The 21,652-nt window shown below is 41.9% G+C and overlaps 1 protein-coding gene across 1 annotated transcript in view; it reads left to right on the top strand.

Moving 5' to 3' along the window:
- The window catches only part of rbm28 (RNA binding motif protein 28), a 49,574-nt gene extending 28,313 nt beyond the window's left edge, over positions 1 to 21,261 (top strand). The window contains exons 13-19 of the mRNA XM_072241136.1: positions 1,920 to 1,984; positions 4,085 to 4,240; positions 5,137 to 5,286; positions 9,043 to 9,117; positions 10,445 to 10,662; positions 13,135 to 13,234; positions 14,110 to 21,261. Coding sequence (XP_072097237.1) covers positions 1,920 to 1,984; positions 4,085 to 4,240; positions 5,137 to 5,286; positions 9,043 to 9,117; positions 10,445 to 10,662; positions 13,135 to 13,234; positions 14,110 to 14,247 — 902 coding nt within the window. The 3' untranslated portion in view covers positions 14,248 to 21,261. The remainder of the gene's footprint in view (positions 1 to 1,919; positions 1,985 to 4,084; positions 4,241 to 5,136; positions 5,287 to 9,042; positions 9,118 to 10,444; positions 10,663 to 13,134; positions 13,235 to 14,109) is intronic.
- The last annotated feature ends 391 nt before the right edge of the window (positions 21,262 to 21,652 follow it).

Here is a 21,652-nt window from a genome sequence, read left to right as displayed (position 1 = left end):
GGCGGGTTTAGTTAGTAGGATTCCATCGCACAGTCCTTGCACAATTTAGACAAGGTGTGTTAGTCAGATGCAAGCCCTGCCTCAGGGAGCATCATTCTTATTTCTGAACCGTAAGGTTATGGGCAAATCAAATTCATCACTGGAAACCTTAGTCAGAGCTGATACCCTTGCTGCAAGTCTGAGAGTGTGTTTTAGAAACATAGAAAATAGGTGCAGGAGTAGGCCATTCGGCCCTTCGAGCCTGCACCGCCATTCAGTATGATCATGGCTGATCATCCAACTCAGAACCCTGTACCTGCCTTCTCTCCATACCCCCTGATCCCTTTAGCCACAAGGGCCTTATCCAACTCCCTCTTAAATATAGCCAATGAACTGGCCTCAACTGTTTCCTGTGGCAGAGAATTCCACAGATTCACCACTCTCTGTGTGAAGAAGTTTTTCCTCATCTCGGTCCTAAAAGGCTTCCCCTTTATCCTCAAACTGTGACCCCTCGTTCTGGACTTACTCAACATCGGGAACAATCTTCCTACATCTAGCCTGTCCAATCCCTTTAGAATTTTATACATTTCAATAAGATCCCCCCTCAATCTTCTAAATTCCAGAGAGTATAAGCCTAGTCGATCCAGTCTTTCATCATGTGATAGTCCTGCCATCCCAGGAATCAACCTTCCTTGTACTCCCTCTATGGCAAGAATATCTTTCCTCAGATTAGGGGACCAAAATTGCACACAGTACTCTAGGTGTGGTCTCATCAAGGCCTTGTACAACTGCAGTAATACCTCCTCGCTCCTGTACTCAAATCATTGTTTTGTTGGATGTACATATGTGCTCTCTTGGATGGATATGAAAGATCCCCTGAAACATTTTCAAAGAGAATTGCAGTTCTCCAGGTGTGTTTATTTTGTGGCCAGCATCAGTATAACTCAAGCTCTGATCATGATCCTCGGGAACTTGGGAAGCCAGATTTCCTATGCAGTAACAGTGACTATGTTTTAATAAAAAACTTCATGGACTGCAGAATATCTTTTAGTATTCTAAGCTTCAGAAAAGCACTAAATAATTTCAAGTCCTTTCTTTAACAGCTAAAATGTTCCAGCTTTGACAGCTAAAAGACCATAAACATAGGAGCAGAATTAGGCCTTCAGCCCATCGTGTCTGCTGTGCCATTCGGTCTTGGCTGATTTATTATCCCTCTCAACCCCATTCTCTTGCCTTCTCCCCATAGCCTTTGATGCCCTTCCTAATCAAAAACCTATCAACCTCTGCTTTAAGTATGCCCAATGACTTGGCCTCCAATGCGGTCCATAACAATGAATTCCTCAGAGTCACCACCCTCTGGCTAAAGAAATTCCTCCTCATCTCTGTTAGGAGGCTGTGCCTTCTGGTTCTAGACTCAGCCACTACAGGAAATATCCTCTCCACCTCCATGTCCCCTCTATCTAAGCCTTTCAATATTCAATAGGTATTTGGACAGGTTAATGGATGGGAAGGGTTTAGCCGGATTTGAATGCAATGCAGGAAAATAAGATTAGCTCAGGAAGAGCCGGTTTCTGTGCTTTGAAACACTCGGACCAGTATGCATCCTGAAGAGCTGGTTTCTGTGCTAAATAACTTTGACCAGTAGATTTCCTGAAGAACCAGTTTCTGTGCTAAATAACTCTGACCAGTATGCATCCTGAAAATTGCATTTAGCAGTGTTGCCAGGGATGAATTGAAATTGGATATCAGAATCAGAACGCATTGGTGTTGCAGCTAAATTATTTTTCTTAAAAATTCATTTGAAAACCAAGTGCTGAAGCGATTAGAGAAAAAATTATTATTTTGGTACATAATAGGTCTCAGCTGCGCATGATGATGGCTTCTGATTTTGCCCACCCTGCCCCCTGGGATCTAAGAATCATATTCCTTGTTCTTTTCAGTGATTCGAGCTGGAATGAAGGCAGCCGAGGGCATGAGTGCCTCAGATATGTCCAAGAGAACACGGGTGAGCTATCTGACCATCCTTCACTGTGGATTGAATTAAAGCTTCTATACAAATGTAAATACAGGTGCCCCCCGCTTTTCGAACGTTTGCTTTACGAAACCTTACTGTTACGAAAGACCTACATTAGTACCCTGTTTTCGCTTTCAGAAGGTGCTTTCACTGTTACGAAGAAAGGCAGCGCGCACACCGAGCAGCCACTTTCCCCCGGATTTGGAACGGCATTGCTTAAACACGTTGCATTGAGCAGCCGTTAGCAAGATGAGTTCTAAGGTGTCGGAAAAGCCTGAAAGAACTCGTAAGGGTGTTACACTTAGCGTAAAACTAGACATAATTAAGCGTTTCGATCGTGGTGAACAAAACAAGGACAAAATGAGTTTGGCTTGTGAAAGCTGACGAAGATGATGTTGAAGAGGTTTTGGTATCCCATGACCAAGAGCTGATAGATGAAGAGCTGATGCAATTGGAAGGGGAAAGGATAACAATCGAAACCGAATGCAGTAGCGAAAGTGAAGTCGTCCAGGAACTGAATGTGAAGCAACTGCGTGAGATTTTTGCTGCAATGATAAAGTACGACTTTAATTTTGAAAGGGTACATAGGTTTAGGGGATATTTGCAAGATGGTTTGAGTCCTTACAAAGTACTGTATGATAGAAAAACGCGCGAGGCTCAGCAGTCAAGCAAGCCTTTCACATCAGCCACAGCAGACGACAAACCTCGACCTTCGACATCGAGGCAGGCAGTCATAGGAGAAGATGAGCTGCCTGCCCTGATTGACGATGAGATGACACCCCCGTGTCCCACCACCCCAACACCCAGGCCCTGGACAGATACTGTACCGATTCGCGGAGAATGCAGCAGTAGCCGGGAGGCACACAGCACATCTTTAAGAAAAAAGCAGAAATAAACATGCTAATTAATTAGGTGCTGCCTAGCATGTAATTGTCGGCCCAGATCAGTGCTGATGCAATCGGCAATCACCTCTGATCTGCGCCAACATTTACATGCTAGGCAGCACCTAATTAATTAGCATGTTTATTTCGGCTTTTTTCTTAAAGATGTGCTGTGTGCCTCCCGGCTACCCCTGCGTGCTTCGCGGCAATGTATCAGTCAGCGGCCTGGAGGGTGGGGGCCACTGCACCACCCCAACCTGCAACAACTCAGTCTAACACACCATCATCAGTGTGCTCGATGTCTTCCCAATTCCCGTAAGTGATACTACACTGTACATACCATTATTTCTACTTTATATAGGCTGTGTATTTTTACGTGTTATTTAGTAGATTTGGCAGCTTCATAGTTTAAAGGTTACTGGAGAACACATTTATGCCAACAGCGCTTGCGTGAGATTTTCTGCTGAGAGCGCTTGCGTGAGATTTTCGCTACTGAGATCTGTGCAGGCAATCGTTGTAGAGAAGTATTTCTTCTTTATATAGGCCGTGTATTTATCATATCATTCCTGCTTTTACTATATGTTACTGTTATTTTAGGTTTTATGTGTTATTTGGCATGATTTGGTAGGTTATTTTTGGGTCTGCGAACGCTCACAAAATTTTCCCATATAAGTAAATGGTAATTGCTTCTTCGCTTTACGACATTTCGACTTACAAACCGTTTCATAGGAACGCTCTACCTTCAGATGGCGGGGGAAACCTGTATCTACCTTTTCTCCTTTTCTTACCCAGTCTTTTTCTTCAAATTGAGTGAAATGCTTTCAAACAGCGTTCTTAGCAAAGGTTCTGAGCAGGGAAAGTTATTTAAAGAATATCATATGTCCCAGAATATTTGGGACCATCTTCTCAATGAGCATAGCATACCCGTTGGGTTAATTCAGAAGATATGAGTTGAGCAAGTAATATTAGGTGTAATGACTTCATGCTGAGAGTGTGACTAGCAGGCTGTATGTGGGAGCGGACAGGCCAGCCGATTCAAGAAGGAGCTTGATGAACTGTGGACAAACAGATAAAGTAAGGTGTCTGTTGTAGCTCCAGCACCAGCAGTCCTGCTTATAGCCACAGCTCTCTGATGACCTTTCCTTCATAAATAATGACTCTTGTTCACAGTATGATGCAAAGCTGACCCTCACCTTTGTTTTATGTCTAGTTTGAGGAGCTGAAGCGGCAGAAGCTGAAGGACGTGAATATCTTTGTCTCGCCCACCAGGCTGTGCATCCACAACATTCCAAAGTCGGTGACCGACGAGCAGCTTCGGAAACTTTGTTTGCAGGCTGTTGGTGCGAAGGAAGCACGGATAAAGGAGGTAAGAGCTGGTAGTGTTTACGTTAATGGTGTGGTGGAGGGAGCAATGTGCTGACGTGAGAACCCACTCTATATGGGAGAGCAAACTTGCTAGGGGGAGGCTATGACTGTTGATCAATATTTTGCTCTTGCAGGGCTAATGCTTGAGACAATGAGCTCAGGACAGTGCTGTTGAATGTTGGAGTAGTTAATTTTATTAAATGTCAATAAAATACAGAGAAGCAATTTTGTTTGAAAAACTGACAGTTGTATTCAGGTACACAATAATCACAACATGATCTATGCAAGGAACTTCAGCCAGAGGATCTGAGGAGATGATGCATCTTCACCAAACCTGGGCTGCCTTACTGTCTTAGAACCTGATCCTTAACCAGTCTGATTCACTCCATATGGTGCAAGAGATAGCTGAAGACACTGGAAATAGCGGCAGCAATAATCTACAGTAGCATCTACTGAATAAGAGAAGTGTATTTTAGAGCAAAATGTTTTCCTAATTAAGTTATTTTAATATAGTTGCAACACTTGCACCTACTTGACAGACTGAAAAGACAAGATGATCTGACCACTGAAAGGCAAAAGAAGCAGGTTTTTTAAGGCATTGCCTTTTGAAGGTGTCCCACATGCTGGGGAGGCTAGTGGCCTTGATGAAGCTGGCTGAGTTTATAACTTTCTGCAGCCTTTTCCAATCCTCTGCAGTGGCCCCTTCATATCAGGTGGTGATCAACCAGTTAGACTGTTGTAACTGATAAAATATAAATACATAAGATAGCTTATATACATTGATTATATGTCCATAAATAGTGACAATGATTATTTAATGTAGAACCTTTAACATAATGAAATATCATTCAACTTGTTTCACAGGATGGTGAAATTTTCCTCTTTTCTTTCCTTCAGTGTCGTATAATGCGGGACCTGCAGATGGCAAAAACAAAGAAGGACGGACGGTCTCTGGGCTATGGATTTGTAGAATTTATGGAGCACAGCCACTCTTTGGCAACCCTGCGCTACCTGAACAACAACCCAGAAATCTTTGGGGCAGAGAAAGTGAGTGAAGTGCAATTTGGTGTGACCGTCTCAACTTGGATTTTGGGTAGAGATGGCACTAGGTTTCGGTCAGTGGCCTAGTTCCAAGCTTCGATCCAGGGATATGGTGGAACATATATCATGAAAGATTACATTAGCTGTTCGCCTTCAAAACACTGGACATGTGTTTAGATGTAACACAGATGGGCAGCATGCAAGTGTGTACTAATTGTAAAATGGATTTGGACAAGATTGTTGATCAAAATTTCAGTTTCAATTATCTGCAAAACAAAGACATATTGACATAGTGGTCAGTCCCATGCATCCTGTTCCCCTCAGCAATTAATAGTCAGCACTGGTGTTTCCAAGGGGCTGCTCTTGGCCACATGGTAGCACAGTAGTGGCCTGGTACCGTAATAGTTAGCACAACCCTTTACAGTACAGGCAACCCCGGTTCAATTTCTGCCGCTGTCCAAGAAAGTTTGTAGGTTCTCCCTGTGACCGTATGGGTTTCCTTTGGGTGCTCTGGTTTCCTCCCACAGTTCAATGATGGTTGATAGGTTAATTAGTCATTGTAAGTTCTCTGGTGATTAGCCTAGGATTAAGTTGGGGCATTGCTGGCCGGCGAAAGCCAGAAGGGCCTATTCTGCACTGTATCTCAATAAATAAATGATACTATACTTCTATAGCACCTTCTACACAAAGTGTAGAGAGGCGGGTGTGGCGATTGGACCACCAGAAACCAATGCTGGAGAGGTAGTAATGGGGGACAAGGAAATGGTGAACAAACTGAATAAGTATTTTCCATCAGTATTCACCATGGAAGGCACTAACAGCTTGGTGGAGGTTTCAGGTGTTGGGTCATGAAGTGTGTGAAGTTGCCATAATTAGGGAGAAGGTTCTTGGGAAACTGAAAGGTCTGAAGGTAGATAAGTCACCTGGACCAGATGGTGAACACCCCAGGGTTCTAAAAGAGGGGGCTGAAGAGACTGTGCAGGCATTAGTAATGATCTTTCAAGAATCACTAGATTCTGGAATGGTTCCAGAAAACTGGAAAATTGCAAATGTCACTCTACTTTTCAAGAAGGGAGAGAGGCAGAAGAAAGGAAATTGTAGGCCAGTTACTCTGACCTCAGTGGTTGGGGAGATGTTGGAGTCAATTATTAAAGGTGAGGTCTCAGGGTACTTGGAGACATATGATAACATAGACCGTGGTCAGCATGGTTTCCTCAAGGGAAAATCTTGTCTGACAAATCCGTTGGAATTCTTTGAAGAAATAACAAACAGGAGAGTCAGTGGATCTTGTGCACTTGGATTTTCAGGCCTTTGACGAAGTGCCACACATGAGGCTGCTTAACAAGATAAGAGCCTATGCTATTACAGGAACGATGCTGGCATGGAGAGAAGATTGGCTGACTGGCAGGAGGCAAAGAGTGAGAATAAAGAGGCCTTTTTCTGGTTGGCTGCCGGTGACCAGTGGTGTTCCACAGGGATTGGTGTTAGGATTGCTTCTTTTCGTTATATGTCAATGATTTGGATGACAGAATTGATGGCTTTGTAGCCAGGTTTGCGGACAATACAGAGAAAGGTGGAAGGGCATGTAATGTTGAGGAAGCAGCAAGTCAACTGAAGGACTGAGGCAGATTGTGAAAATGAATAAAGAAGTGGCAGATGGAATATAGTGTAGGGAAGTGTATGGTCATGCACTTTGATAGAAGGAATCAAGGCGTAGACTATGTTCTAAATGGAGAACGTTCAAATATCTGAGATGCAAAGGGACTAAGGAGTCCTTGTGCAGGATTAACAAATGTAATGTTGGTATGCATTCCCAGAGGATTAGAATATAAAAGCAAAGGTGTAATTCTAAAGCTTTGTATAGCTTTGGTCAGACAGCACTTGAGTATTCTGAGCAGTTTTGGGCCCTAATCGAAGAAAGGATGTGGATGTGCTGGCATTAGAGAAGGTTTAAAGGAGGGTCACGAGAATTATTCTGGGAATGGAAGGGTTAACGTACAGTATGAGGAGCATTTGTTAGTTCTGGACCTATAGTTGCTAGAGTTTAGAAGAATGAAGGGGATCTCATTGAAATCTATTGAATATTGAAAGGCCTAAATGGGGTAGATATGGAGTGGATGTTTCCTTTGGTGGAGGAGTCTAGAACCAGTGTGCACAGCATTAAAATAGGATGTCCCCTTTTACAGATATGAGGAGGATTTTCTTTAGCCAGAGGGTGGTGAATCTAGCATTTATTGCCACAGATGGCAGTGGAGGCCAAAGTCATTGAATATATTTAAAGTGCAGGTTAGTAGTTTCTTGATTAGTCAGGGCATGAAAGGTTACAGAGAGAAGGCTGGAGAATGGGGTTGAGAGGGATAATAAATCATCCATGACTTGATAGTGGAGCAGACTTGATGGGTTGAATGGCCTAATTCTGCTCCTAGCTAATGGTCTTATAAGCTCTGGACAACAAAGATTTTGTTTCCTGAATACTTTTGGATGTATCTTATGGATTTTGGGCTACTGATCATGAAAGTCACAGTGAAATTTCCCAATCATGCACCATTTTTTTTGAAATTACGTATATTTGTTATTTTAATCCATAGTTCAAGTCAATTTACAATTTTGCTCACAATGTAAGCTGAAGGGTTTTCTATCCTGTCCAGGCATGCCTGGATGTGCTCAGGCAGGGCGAATGCTGCATGGCATGATGGGTTTTAGAAAGATTATAAATTTCTGTGAAGGATTTCAATATTTGAAACAGATGTTTCCCAGAATAATTTATGCCAAGATTGAAGAAGACATTTTTGTTGGTCCACAAGTCGTTGGTCATCAATGACAGGCAGTTTGAAGAACTTTGAGTGGGACTGGAGAAAATCGCATGGAAGGCATTCAAGGATGTTGTTGAAATTTTTTTGGCACCATACCAAACTGGTTGACAGCGTGCTTCATTTTCTGCATTTCCATTTAGACTTCTTCCCTGCAAATCTTGTCGCTGTCAGTGACGAGCAAGGTGAAAGGTTTCACCGGGACATTGCGGTCATGGAGAAACGGTATCAGGGCAACTGGAACCATCAATGCTGGCTATTTATTGTTAGACACTTATGCAAGAAGTTTCAGATGCTGAGTACGAACAAAAATCATCCATAAAAATGTTTTAGCTTAGTTGAATTATTGCAAATCATCAGCACTGTTATGCAATTAAGCACATTGTATTCAATAAAAGTTAATTTGTGTTCAACTTCAAGTGGCCTATCGTAAACAAACAAACGTTCTGAATAAAATCTCAAGAAAAATTTGTTCAGTGTAATTGAAGAGGTGGTGGAAACAAATTCCTTAGGAACTTCATTAAAATGGAATATATTGCAAAGAAAACTGGAGCATCTTAGATTGAGCTTTGTGTGGAGCTAGGGGAAGTATGATGTGTTGAATGGCCTTCTTCAGTGCTGTAGGATCATATGATACTGTCCCAGTCGAGAGAGCAGTGGGTGACACCACATTTCACAGGCAGAACAAAAATGTGTTAAGTAAGTGGAGCTGGAGGCTTAAAGCTCATACTTCAAATGAAAGACTAAAGTAGTTTAGTTTGCTTCCATTTCATGCTTGATGTTTTGCTGACAACGTAGAACTTCCTGAGCACTGTGGAACAGAGATATCTTAAGAGTTTCATTATTGACGCTACACTACTAAGTGACTCTTTGTAAATGTGAAGGTATGATACTGAATTTGTGCAGAACCTGTAATGCAATTCTTTCTGCTTTCCTTTCTTGCCCGGAACAGAGACCAATTGTGGAATTCTCATTGGAGGATCGCAGGAAGCTGAAGGTCAAGGAGATGCGGGCACTAAACAATAAGGTAAGGGCTCAATCCAGGACATGATTTACCTGAGTCAGGGGGCACAGCCAACGTTCCATTTGAGCTTCAGTGGTTTATTTTATTTAGAGATACTGCATGGTAAAAGGCCCTTCTGGTCCAATGAGCCTGCCTTGCCAATCACACCCATGTGACCAATTAACTTACTAACCTTTACATCTTTGGAACTTGAGAGGAAACAGAGGTAACTGAAGGAAACCCATGTGATCACAGGGCGAACATACAAACTCCTTACAGACAGTGGCAGAATTGAACCTTGCTCACTAGTACTGTAATAGTGTTCTGTTGAAATCTGTTATAGCAAATAGAGTAATTTGATACAAGGGATTGATTTGGACCAAATGCCCTGTAGCTGGGTTTCTGAGATGCCTTTTGATCTGTTCTTGTAGCTGGATATCCAAAGGTGGGAGGCGGACAAATTGCCCTTTAGCTGTGTATCTGATGCAGGCACTTCCCCTGTGACATGGTTTCTGGATGAGTGCCCTGTCATACCCCTGTATCTAGGTATATGTGATGGTACTTTTATAATTTGGTGCCTAGAAACAGAAGAGATAGCAGTGATTTTTTTTAAAACATTTATTTATTTAGAGATACAGTGAGGAACTGACCCTTCCAGCTCCTCGAGCCACAATTCCCAGCAATCCCCGATTTAACTGTAGCCTAGTCACAGGTCAATTTACAATCACCAATTGACCTATGAACTGGTATGACTTTGGACTGTTGGAGGGAACCAGAGTACCCAGGGGACATACAAACTAAAATTGATAACCAATAGAGGTTGCTCTTGGTTCAATGATAAATGATAAATAGTCCAGCTGTCCTGCTGAAGGGTCTCTCTGCCTGTAATGTCAACTGTACTCTTTTCCGTAGATGCTGCCTGGCCTGAGAGTTCCTCCAGCATTTTGTGTGTGTTGCTTGGATTTGCAGCATCTGCAGATTTTCTCTTGTCAATGATAAATGGAGTTGTTTTCAAGTATAATGCAATTCAAAATGTCCTGAGGATTTGAGACAAATACCAAATATTTCTTGCGTAATCTGAAGATTCCAATGCCTGTGCCGACGGTGTTGTGTTGACTAATTGGAGCAGATACTATTTTTTGTGCATGCTGCTGTCTCCAATTCCAGCCACAAGAGTGCGCTGTTACACTGCTGCAACTCAGCTCACGGCTCCTGAAATAGCAGCTGTGAAATGCAGATAAATTAGAGGGATAGCTCCAACCCTGGCTGAAAGACTAAAAATTGAACCTTTAGAAGGAATAATTTAGCAGTTGCTGCGGTTTTTCTAATTTCTGAATGGATTGTCTTGCAGAAAGCACAGAAACTTAACGCAGGGATTCCGGCCGAGTCCAGGAAACCTACTAAATCTCCAAGTCATCAACCACAGCATGAATCCCTGGAAAGCTCCCAAGACAAGAAAAAGTGGTCTGGATTTTACACCAAGCCCGAGGTAGAGGTGGAGGAACTGGCCAATGGCAAGAAACGGAAGAAGGTGTTGCCTTTACCGTCACACCGAGGCCCCAAAATACGGTACGAGTTTATCCCAGGGAAGCTGGAGACCTTGTCATCCAGCACAGAGACTGTCCCTTTGGTGCACCATATCACTGCACAGCACAAGAGGCCAATGACTCTGTGCTTATGCACTGAAAACATTGTCTAATTTACACCCAAGTTATTTCTATACAATTCTTTTATGAAAATTCCTGCAGAATTTTCTTCCATCATCCTTTCAAGTATTGTATCTCAGACTTTAACAGCCCCATGTAGGAAAACAAAAATGTTTTTCTTTCCTTCATTTGACAGTTCTTCAAGATCTGTGACCTCTAGCTGCCTATCAAAAGATAAGTCTGAATTCTTCTGTTAGCTGTCTTGTCTTTCTTTTGCCTGGGTGGGATTGGAGATGCAGCTTGTGAAGAATGCATTTTGGTTCCTACATCACGCACATACAAAATAACAAAGGAGGGCAACATGCCCAAACTAGTATTTAAATATTTATGTGCTTCATGAAGTACATACCTTACACTATGATACTTAGAAATGAGTACACGTCACAAAAACATGCTCACCTTCCCAAAGTTAAAAGCCGCACACACAATGGTATTCCAAAGTTGTAATGAGGGGAGGGGGATACGTGCAGTATTGATCTTTGAGCAGCTTTGATCGTCTAATTCCTAACCCTCTTAACCTGGAGTCCATGGACTCCTTGCTTAATGGCATTGGTCCATGGCATAAGAAAGGTTGGGAACCCCTGATCCAGTCTTTATCCAAACAATAGATTGCTTCTTGGATCATAAAAAGAATTGATACTACCCTTCACAGCTGACAGTTTGCTCAGTGGTATGGCTTTAAAGTAAAGTTGATGAATTAGAGGATGTGTGAGACTTCTCATGTAGGTGCTAGGGATCTGGAAGAATGTTAAGAGGCAGAATCCATGATTGCATTAAATGAAGTCCAGTAGATTCCATCTAATTGGGATACATGGGGACTAGTACGTTATGGGGGAATTAGCACAGACGTGCTGGGAGAAGTTGCTTCCTGTGTTTCTACAGTTCTGTGACTTCTACGATCTGGAATGTTCAGTGGTTTAGTGGATGTCACTCTCATCCCTCAACAGGGCAGTCATGGGTTAAAACCATCTGAGATTTGAGCATGTAATGCAAGCTGACATTGCTGAGTGTGTGGCACTTGTGGTGATGAGATGAGGGATCAAACAAGGCAGTTTTCAAAGGATTCCATTGCAGAGGAACAGAATCCCCACCCCCGTGAACTCATATGTTTCCAGCAAACACCACAGGAGTAGGTTATACACATGTCATTTGTTGCTGTTTGTAGAATATTTTTGGTTACATTTGGATAGTGAATTCGTGTAGAAATTGTAACTGTAATTTTAAATAAGTTACGGCTGTCTTTCGGTAACAGAAACCTGCCTTTACAGAATGACTAATTACAACCCATAAATTTCGGGCACAATTTGGTCTCAATCTGTTTTTTAACTTGTGTTTCTTGATGCGTGCACAGATGATACAGCTGAGCAACATGGATGGTGTTCGAGGAACACAAACCCTGCGTAATGCAGGAGTCACCTCCATGTGGTTTTGGTCAGCACTTCACTGAAAGTTCTGGTAGTTCTTGAGTGGATGCAGAGGGGATTTATGCAGAAAAATTTAACTGAGTGAAAATGAACCAGGCTGGGTTTATTTTCTTTTAGATGACGAGAGGCTAAGAGGTAATTTGAGGTCGATGAAATAATGAGGGGCCTAGAAATAGCGAATGAACAGCATCAATTTTTGTTAACAGATGGGTCAAGAAATATGAGCTTTGAATTCAAGTCTTTGGATGAAACTAAGTACTTCCACGTGCGCTGTGTTTCTGTAAACAGTATTGTCTGTCCGAAAGCAGCACATGGCTGGAAATGCTCAGGCCAATTCTCAGCTGCAGTCAGCTCACGTCATTAAAACAGGTGGCACTGAACTCACACCTCAGTTAGTGCTGGGTTTATATTTATTTATTTACCGCTACAGCGTGGAGCAGACCCTTTGATCCATGCTGCCCCAGCAGCCTTCAACAAACCCAGTTAACCTGAACCTAATCAGGGAGCACTTTATAATGACCAGTTAACCTACCCAGTACATCTTTGGACAGTGGGAGGAAAATGGAGTGCCCAGCGAAAACCGCCACATCCCACGGGGACAGACTCTTTGCTGAATGGTGCCAGGATGGGACTCCACACTGAGATGCAGCAGAGTGGTGCTAACCTCTACGTACCGTGGCGCACTAGGACACACCTGTACTTACTGCTTTCTGTTTAGGGGTTGGTCCTCCTCACTTCTTGGTGGAGGATGGAAGTGTGGTGATAGTTTCCCCCCAGTGCAGGTCGGGTCGCTGCCCCCTCCCCGTCCCACCCCCAGCACCGGTCGAGCCACTGCTGCCATTACGCCTTCCCCAACCCCACTGAACGGTGGCTGATATAAACATTAAGCTCTGAGTTGTTTCTCCTTCCAGATTGCGGGATAAAGGAAAGTTAACGCAAACCAAGCCCAAGAAGGTAAAAGCGCAGCAGAGCCGAGCGAAGAAGGTGAAGGTGGCACCTGTGGCAAAGCAGGTGAGGATGGTTGTTAGTGGAAGTGATGGGGAGGCTGGGAGCCTGGGAGGGATATGAAGAGGCATGGATTAGGGTAGCGAACAAGGAACATGAAAGGGCATGGCCCCTGTCTTTACTCTGCAGTTAGTGGCTTTGTCTAGAGGTGGTTCCTTTTGCGGATGTATGGCACCCGGCTCAACTCAAGCATCTACAAAGTGACATAGGCCACGAGACATGTTGTGGCACTCACTTGTAAAGGAGGACAAGTTTGTTGATATTATTGAGATTGGGAGCTTAGGATCATGGGGTTTGTATTTGTCAGACTCCAACCTGAGTCTGGGCCTTCAGAAGGCTGCGGTAAAACTGAAATGTTTGCCCAGGGAGGGTGAGAACTGCCCCTAAACCGGAAGCTCCTGCTCTCTGATCAATACTGCCTGCTCCCTGGGCTTTTGGAGGTTTTAATTGTTCAGGCGGTTTAAGCGCTGAGCCAAATTAAGGCGTTGAGGGCAAAGGACTCACTACTCCGTGAGGTGTTTTTCCCCCAGCATTAAGCTGATTCTGCAGCCACTGGGCTCCTGGACTTGGCTCCATAGCTGTGGGCTCACTCTGCGGTTCATGTTCTGTCTGTTATTCGTTTACCTTTTTATTGTTTGTGCAACATGTTCTTTTTTGAACATTGGATGTTTGACGGTCTTTATGATGTGGGGTTTTTTTGTGAATTCTATTGTGTTTGTTTTGTGGCTGCCTGCAAGAAGACAAATCACAAGGTTCTATATGGTATGCATGCTTTGATAATCAATGGGCTTTGTACTTTCAACTTGGATTGATACCATCACTCATAAAATGTTGCTATGTGCATGTACATTCTTTCTAACTCTTTTACTGATCTTTTAAAGGTTCAAGGGACCAAGAAAAATAAACAAACGAAGGAAGACTTGAAATTTAATTCCCTGGTTGAGCAGTACAAGAAGACACTGCTGGGTGCATCCAAAGCCTGCTGCTCTGTCAAGAAAAGTAAATGGTTTCAGGACTAGAGTGGAAGACAGGAAGCCCTGGATGTGGGGTAGATCCTGACTGAGACCTTAATAAGATGCCTTTAAATACCGAGATTTAGGACCCCTCATAATATTAATCTTTGCCGACACACGACCATCAACGTGCTACTCCAGACTCTTCACGGAAGATGTTAGCTCTTTTTCAAAGGAGTTATTTCTTTCTGCTGAATACTGCCAAAGACCAAAGTCCAACTGGTGGAAAGAAAACACTGTGCTGGAGGGGCTTAACACACATTTGTTGGGGCACGTGTGTTTAACTCTAAAGTTTGCAAACTGTTGAAGGCCTTCTGAACTTTTCACCAATCAGCTATTGGATTTAGTAATAGTGCAGGAGGAATATTCCCGGAATTGAAACTTTATCTCTTAAAGTAGCAACCCCCAAGTGGTAAATTTAGGTCAAATAGTCTATGGGGGAAACGGAACAGTTGACATTTTGTGTTGGGACACTTCCTGTGTGCTGAAAGATAGAGGAGGGATAGCCAGTGTAAAAAGTTGAAGGGAAGGGGTGGAAGAAGAACAAAGACACAATAGAACAGATGGATAGCAGGTCAGGGTGAGTGTATGGCAGGAGAGCAGCAGAAATCACAGAAGGGGAACAGTGAGAGAGGATCTCACAGAACTAGCAGAGAGAGAAAACCTCAAAGTGGGAACACCTTAAAAATTCCTTGCGGTGGAGGAGCAAAGAGGAGACGCGAGACTCCAGATGCTGGAAGAACTCAGTGGGTCAGATAGTATCGATGGAGGGAAATGGACAGTCGGTATTTCAGGTTGGGACACTTCGTATCGATGATTTCCCTTCACAGCTGCTGTAAAATTGCTGACTGAAACTCTTTGATGGATTCTCCTTTGGTCATTTTTTTAACTTCTCGTTCTTGGCTTGGCCAGTTTGTAATTTACCTGAATCAAAGCAAGGTTTGCAGAATATAGACTATCTTTCCATGTGCTGAATGCTGCTCTTTCCAAAAAAAAATCCTTGGATAGGAGATAGTGATTGTTTATATTACCTTATAATCCTTCTCTTGTTTACAACCTTATAATTCTCTCACTGCTTGCCTTACTAATTTATAATCTTTCACTTCAGCTGTGTAACATTTTTGTCCTTCTGTCCCTTCTCCCTGATTGTCACATTTTATGTACCATTTATCCAATAATTCCATGCTCTGCAAAGTCTCAACCAGATAAAATGCCTCTTTAAGCTAAATGGAAAAAGAACCAGAGGTGAGCTGAGAATTGTTCTTTCACACAGCAGGAAAAGGTGGAGAAAAATTTAAAAATAAGTGAAAGGGGAACTTGATACATACTTGGAGAAAACAATTACAAAGCGCTTGGGAAAATACAGGAGATATGATGACTCTTTCAATGCATCAATGCAGATACAATGGACAAATTCCATTATTTTTATTTTGTCCAATTCAATTGATATTGGGACAAGACTGAAATACTATACCTTCCCTATTCAGAGAGAAAGATGACATAATCTGATCGTTATCGTGGTTCTGGCATTTATGGCTTTCAAAGTACTTATTAGCTATTAGCACATTGGGACATTTGAAAGCAATGTAAATTGCCATGTGCATGCACTCATTTGATATGTCATTGGAACAGTATAAATTCTCCAGGGTCACCTTTCAGGAGAGCTAGGATGCGAAGTCTAGAATTGTAATCAGCATAGTGGGATTAACAGGGGCATGGGAGATGAGAGTTGCCCAGAGCCAATATTCTCTGGGTTAAAGACAGCAGCCAAAAGAGCTCTGAAGGATTGCATGCAAGAACAATACAGATAATTAAGCCGAGGTCTGTAAAGTTGCTTCACACCCTACAGGGTAGTGACTTGGAGCCACTCCCGCAGCAGCTGGTTCGTGTGATGCGCCCTTCTCACTAACCGCAGGAGACACACCTTTTGGTTATAATCAGGCATTTCAAACATATCAAATTCATGATGTGACCTATTTACATCCCACCTACACCATTGTGGGCTCCTCAGACAGCCACTAATTAATTCAGTAGCACCAATGTTTATTATTTGATTTTTACTAAATTATTCAGTTGAGACCCCCTCTCATTGTTAGACAAGGGCTCAGTCTATATTTACTTTGGCCTAATTTTTGAGGTACTGAGCCTGTCAGAACCCTGCTCCAAGAACATGAATTCACTTTATAAAAGTTGAGCATTGAGTCTGCTAACAGAAATACTGCAAGTGGTCATGGTGCACTGGGATAGGGATAGAGGCTCAATCGGAACAAGAACTGGGGGCTTAAGTGGGATGACTTTCAGCTGTGCTGCTTTACACCTGATGAACCACCTATAAAAAGCTTAGTAAAAGTGCTTCACCTTTGACTAACTTTTTAAAAAAAAATTCTGACAATAATACATTTGGATCTGGTGGAGATGGAGTTAGACTTTAGAGGTGTGCGTAGCATAACGGTTGGTGTGACGCCTTACAGCTTGGGGCATCGAAGTTTGGATTTCAATTCCAGCTCCATCTATAAGCAGGTTTGTACATTCCTCCCTGTGTGAGCATGGGTTTCCTCTGGGTGCTCCGGTTTCTTTCCACAGTCCAAAGATATACCAGTTAATTGTTTATTGTAAATGATCCCATGACTAAGCTAGGGTTAAACTGGTCGGTTGCTGAGTGGCGTGACTCAAAGGCCATTATCAGCACTGCATCTCTAAAAATAAAAATAAAATAAAGCTGAACAGCATCAACATAATTAGATTAGAGAATAGGATTTTCAGATGCATGCATCGGCAACATCCATTCTTCCAATAATGTAGCAATGTTGTCAAGGTCGAGCCATTATATTCTTCCTGTGAAGGTGCTGGTTGGACATAAGAACTTTGGAAATTGGAGCACGAGTCGGCTATCTTGCCCATCAAGCCTGCTCTACTGTTCAATAAGACCATGGCTGATCTGGTGTTGGACTCAGCTCCACCTACCTGCCTTTTCCCCGTAAGCCTTAATTCCCTGCTTTGCAAAAAAATCTAGCAGTGTTATACATATACCTAATGTTGCCTCTACTACTTCCTTGAGCAGAGAGCAGAAAACACAGTTTCTCGTCATCTCCATCCCAAATATACTTCCCTTAATCTTGAGGCTATGTCCTCTAGTTCAGTCTCACTCACTAGTGGAAACAACTTTCCTGCCTCTATTTTATCAATCCCTTTCATAATTTTATATGTTTCGATAAGAAATCGTCATTCTTCTGAGTTCATGTGAGTATAGTCCAAAGTGACTCAATCTCTCTTCATTGGCTAACCCCTTCATGTCTGGAATCAATTTTGTGAACCTCCTCCAAAGCAAGTATATCCTTCAAGTAAGGAGACCAGCATTGTACAAAATATTCCAGGTGTGGCCTCATCCTGTACAGTTGCAGCATAATCTCATGCTCTTAAATTAATTTCCTCTAGCAAAGAAGGACAATGTTCTATTTGCCACCTTGATAACTGGCTGCACCTGCAAACCAATGTCTTGTGATTCATGCACAGGCACTCCCAAGTCCCTCTGCACAACAGAATGCTGCAATCTTTCACCGTTTAAATAATAATCTGATTGCCTATTTTTCTTTCCAAAATGGATGAGCCTGCATGTACAGATGTACTCCATCTGCCAGACCTTTATCCACTCACTTAACCTATCTATATCTCTGCAGACTTTCCATATCCTCCACTCAATTTGTGTCATCTGGAAACTTAGATACAATATACTCGGTTCCCCTCTTCCTAATTGCTAATCTATATTATGAACAGTTGTGAGTCTAGTACTGTTTCCTGCAGCAAAGATACACCTTTATCCCAAGTCCCTGCCTTCTATTGGCTAACCAATCTTCTAATCATGTTAATTCATTCACCCCCAACTCCATGCCTCCTATTGGAAAAGTCTTTTATGTGGCACCTTATTGAATGGCTTTTGGAAATCCAAGCATACAACATCCACCTGTTCCCCTTTATCCTCTGTGCTCATTACATCCTTAAAGAACTCTAGTAAGTTTATTAAACGGGACCTGCCCTTATGAGTCTCTCTTTCCCCTTTGATCAACATTTTCTCTTTTGATGAATTCACCATGCTTATTTTTCACATGTTGTGCTTAGACTTGCTAGCAAATTATAGAACCAAAGAAAGTTTTGCAATAACAGATAATCGTTCCATGTGTTGAATGATGGCCTTTCCAAAACTCCCCAGATATAAAACAGTCATTGTTTATTTCATCAATACTCTATAATTCTTTTCTCTCGCAACCTTGAGAAGCTCTGCTGCACACCTTAATCATTACTAGTTTGTAACATTTCATCTAAACTCTTTAACTTCTTTGCCCCTCTGTCTCTTCTAACCTACTGTCACTTTATAAAACAACCTTTTTCCAATAGCCTCTTCCTTTCTGAAGTCTCAAGAAGTTTTAGGTTTGAAGCCGACACCAGAATTTTGAGCAGATTATTTTAGTCGACAGCAGGTGTGCTGCTATGTTGCTGAGTCGCATTCCATCAATTCATTAATTTGAGATTCAGTCTGTCCTCTGGGTTGGATGTACTTGAAGAAGAATTAGGGAGACCTTCGAATGTCCTGCCAATATTTATACCCTTGCTAGTAACTCATTACTGCTGGCAGACCTTCTGTGCAAATTGGTTGTTGAGATTCCAACATTACAAGAGGTTGCACTTTTTTTTATTGTAACCTGTTTTGTGGTCAGAAAGTCATGAAGCTTGGTAAGTGAAAGTTATTCCTTATTACACCGACTTTTTTAACATTATTATCCTTTGTCTTTCTATTCTTTCCCAATGTTTTAAATATGCGAACTTTTCATATCTACTCTCAATCCATAGGTTGTTAGTATTCAAGTTTGACCTTCCTGAACATAATTCTCTCTTTGATATTTTGAGAGTTTGTTTGTACTTTATGTTACAATGCACTGCAATAAGTTTTAGCAAAATTTATGTCAATGGTAGGCCACAATGAGTATGTTATCAAGGGACTTTGTGTAAGTGATCAGAAAAGCTTACAGTTTGTCACAAGTGTGTAATAAATTGTCACTTTCATTTAAGTGAGAGGTAGGTTATAGAGTTGGGTTTAGGCTTAATTCAAGGATCAAGACTCTAACCTCTCTAAATTTTGGAATAAAAACTTTATATCTAACTTGTGCTGCACTTCTGTGGGAGACGTTACCTCATGAGACTTGACAGACACACTGTTCACGAGTCAGTATAGAGAGACCTTTTCATTTGGCTTGTACAGTACCTATTCTACAAGGTTTTGATGGAATTGTTTAGGCAAAACTACTCTTCATCTCACCTGCTCAGAATCTGTTTTATGGAAATGTGTAGTAGGAGATTTACTCTGTATGTAACTTGTGCTGTGGGAGAGTTTGATGTTGCTGTTGGATGCATAGAGCAGGAAAATATTTCCATTTACTCAAGAGTAGCAGCCCTCATCTTGAACAGATTCCAATTCTCATTTTTATATTTTGCTGTATCCTTGGAAACCAATGTAAGCACATTTCCAACCCCCACCCTCCAGGCTCAGAGACATCAGAGTTTTTAAAAGTCATCAGTCAATCGCTGTGTCAACGTCAAGCTGAGTATTTTAAAGGATTTTGGTTTGAAAGTAAAGCACCTAAAAGCAGTGAGTAAGGCGGACAGGAACAGGTCAAAGAGCTCTGTAACCTGCAATATGACTGCTGATGGTTTATTGATGATTCATGCTCCCCACTCATGGACCCAAATCTCTGCTCTGTGATGCAGAAGATCAAACATAAGTGATGCTGGGCCAGTGGTGAAGGATGTTCTTCCCGCAGGCAAATATTTTCAGAGTTATGCTAGTCTCTGAGACAAATTCAGTGGATGGAGGCCAGCAAACACAGGAAAAATTTAATTGCTCTAACTTTTAACTGGTTCCTCTCCAAAACATTGAGGTTAAAGTCTTGTTTAACTGCATGTCTCGTGAGTAAACTGCTTCTTGTTCAAGAAGTTTTATATGTCTGCTTACGTTATATCCTCCTGCTGTCCCTTATTTCTATATCAGTTGCATGTTCTACAATCTAAGTCGTTGTGAAAAATCCTTGCACACCTTAATATTAATTAGTTGTTCTCTAACAGCTCAGCTATATATCTCCTTATATGATAAAAATGCTCCTTGGAATATTTTACTATTTCTGGATGTCACTTAAATGCAGGCTAATTTTCGAGAATACATTCTGTGGATTATAATCCAACATTTGTTCTCTGTCAATTTTGTGTAAGACCTCAATGGCCAAAGGTTTAATTTATTTTCCATTTTCTTTAAGAAACATTATTCTAATTAATATAACAATCTACCATATGCCTAAAGAAATTCCTGAGCAGTGTTGTACTAATCCCCAAAATTCCCAACCCCAGGCTCTTCTCATGAGAAGAGCAGACTTCTGAACTAGAAATCCAGGATTAAGAACAGACAGTTTAGTCCTTGAGCCTTTCCTACCATGGCTGAGCTGTGGTCCAATTTATGCCTTTGTATTATATTCTGTACAACTTTCAATGAATAAAAATGTATCAGTGTTGAATTTTGAGAAGAATGTTTTATCTCTCATCCACTGCCATTTGCACAAGAGTGTTCATTTGAATTACAGGTCGACCTTCACTAATCCGACTACCTGTAATCCGGTTCCTTCGATAATCCGGCACTGATTATGCTTAATGTGATCCTTCTATAATTCGGCATTTTCACTAATCCGGCACTCCTCAGGTCCCAATGGTGCTGGGTTAGTGAAGGTTAGCTATTGCTTAATGTGATCCTTCTGTAATTTGGCATTTTCACTAATCCAGCACTCCTCAAGTCCCAATGGTGCCGGATTAGTGAAGGTCGACCTGTACTTCCTAACTTCACAACTGAAAGGTCCATCTCAGATCTTTAGGTTGTGTCTCTTGATTATAGAGTCCCAATCAAGAGGAGTAATGTTTTCCCAACTATATTGTTACCCTTAATATTTTCAAACTGATGTTTAAATTGCCTTTATCATTTTAAATTCCAGGGAATAAAATCTTATTTGCGTCATCACTCTTCAAAATGAATCCTTGAAGCTGAAGTGTCGTTTTGATAAACTCATGATGTGTTCTTTCCAGGACCAAAGTATCCTTCTTAATTTGTGGGGCTCAAAGTTCCTCATGGAATTCCAGATGTGGTCAAACCAGGGTATTGTGTAGATTTACTTAAGACAGTACATCATAGGAACAGGCCTTTGGCCTGCAGTGTCTGTGCAGTTCATATTGCTGTTTAAATGCTTCCTAAACAATGCCTCCACCACTTCCCCTGGCAGCATGTTTCAGCTATAGAACCATAGAACACTACAGCACAGAAAACAAGCCATTCAGCCCTTCTAGTCTGTGCCGAAACTTTATTCCGCTAGTCCCATTGACC

The sequence above is a fragment of the Mobula birostris genome, chromosome 23 (assembly GCF_030028105.1).
Source record: "Mobula birostris isolate sMobBir1 chromosome 23, sMobBir1.hap1, whole genome shotgun sequence".
In the NCBI taxonomy this organism is placed as follows: Eukaryota; Metazoa; Chordata; class Chondrichthyes; order Myliobatiformes; family Myliobatidae; genus Mobula; species Mobula birostris.
Note: the sequence above shows the minus strand (reverse complement) of the source record. Positions and strands in the feature narration are given on the sequence as shown.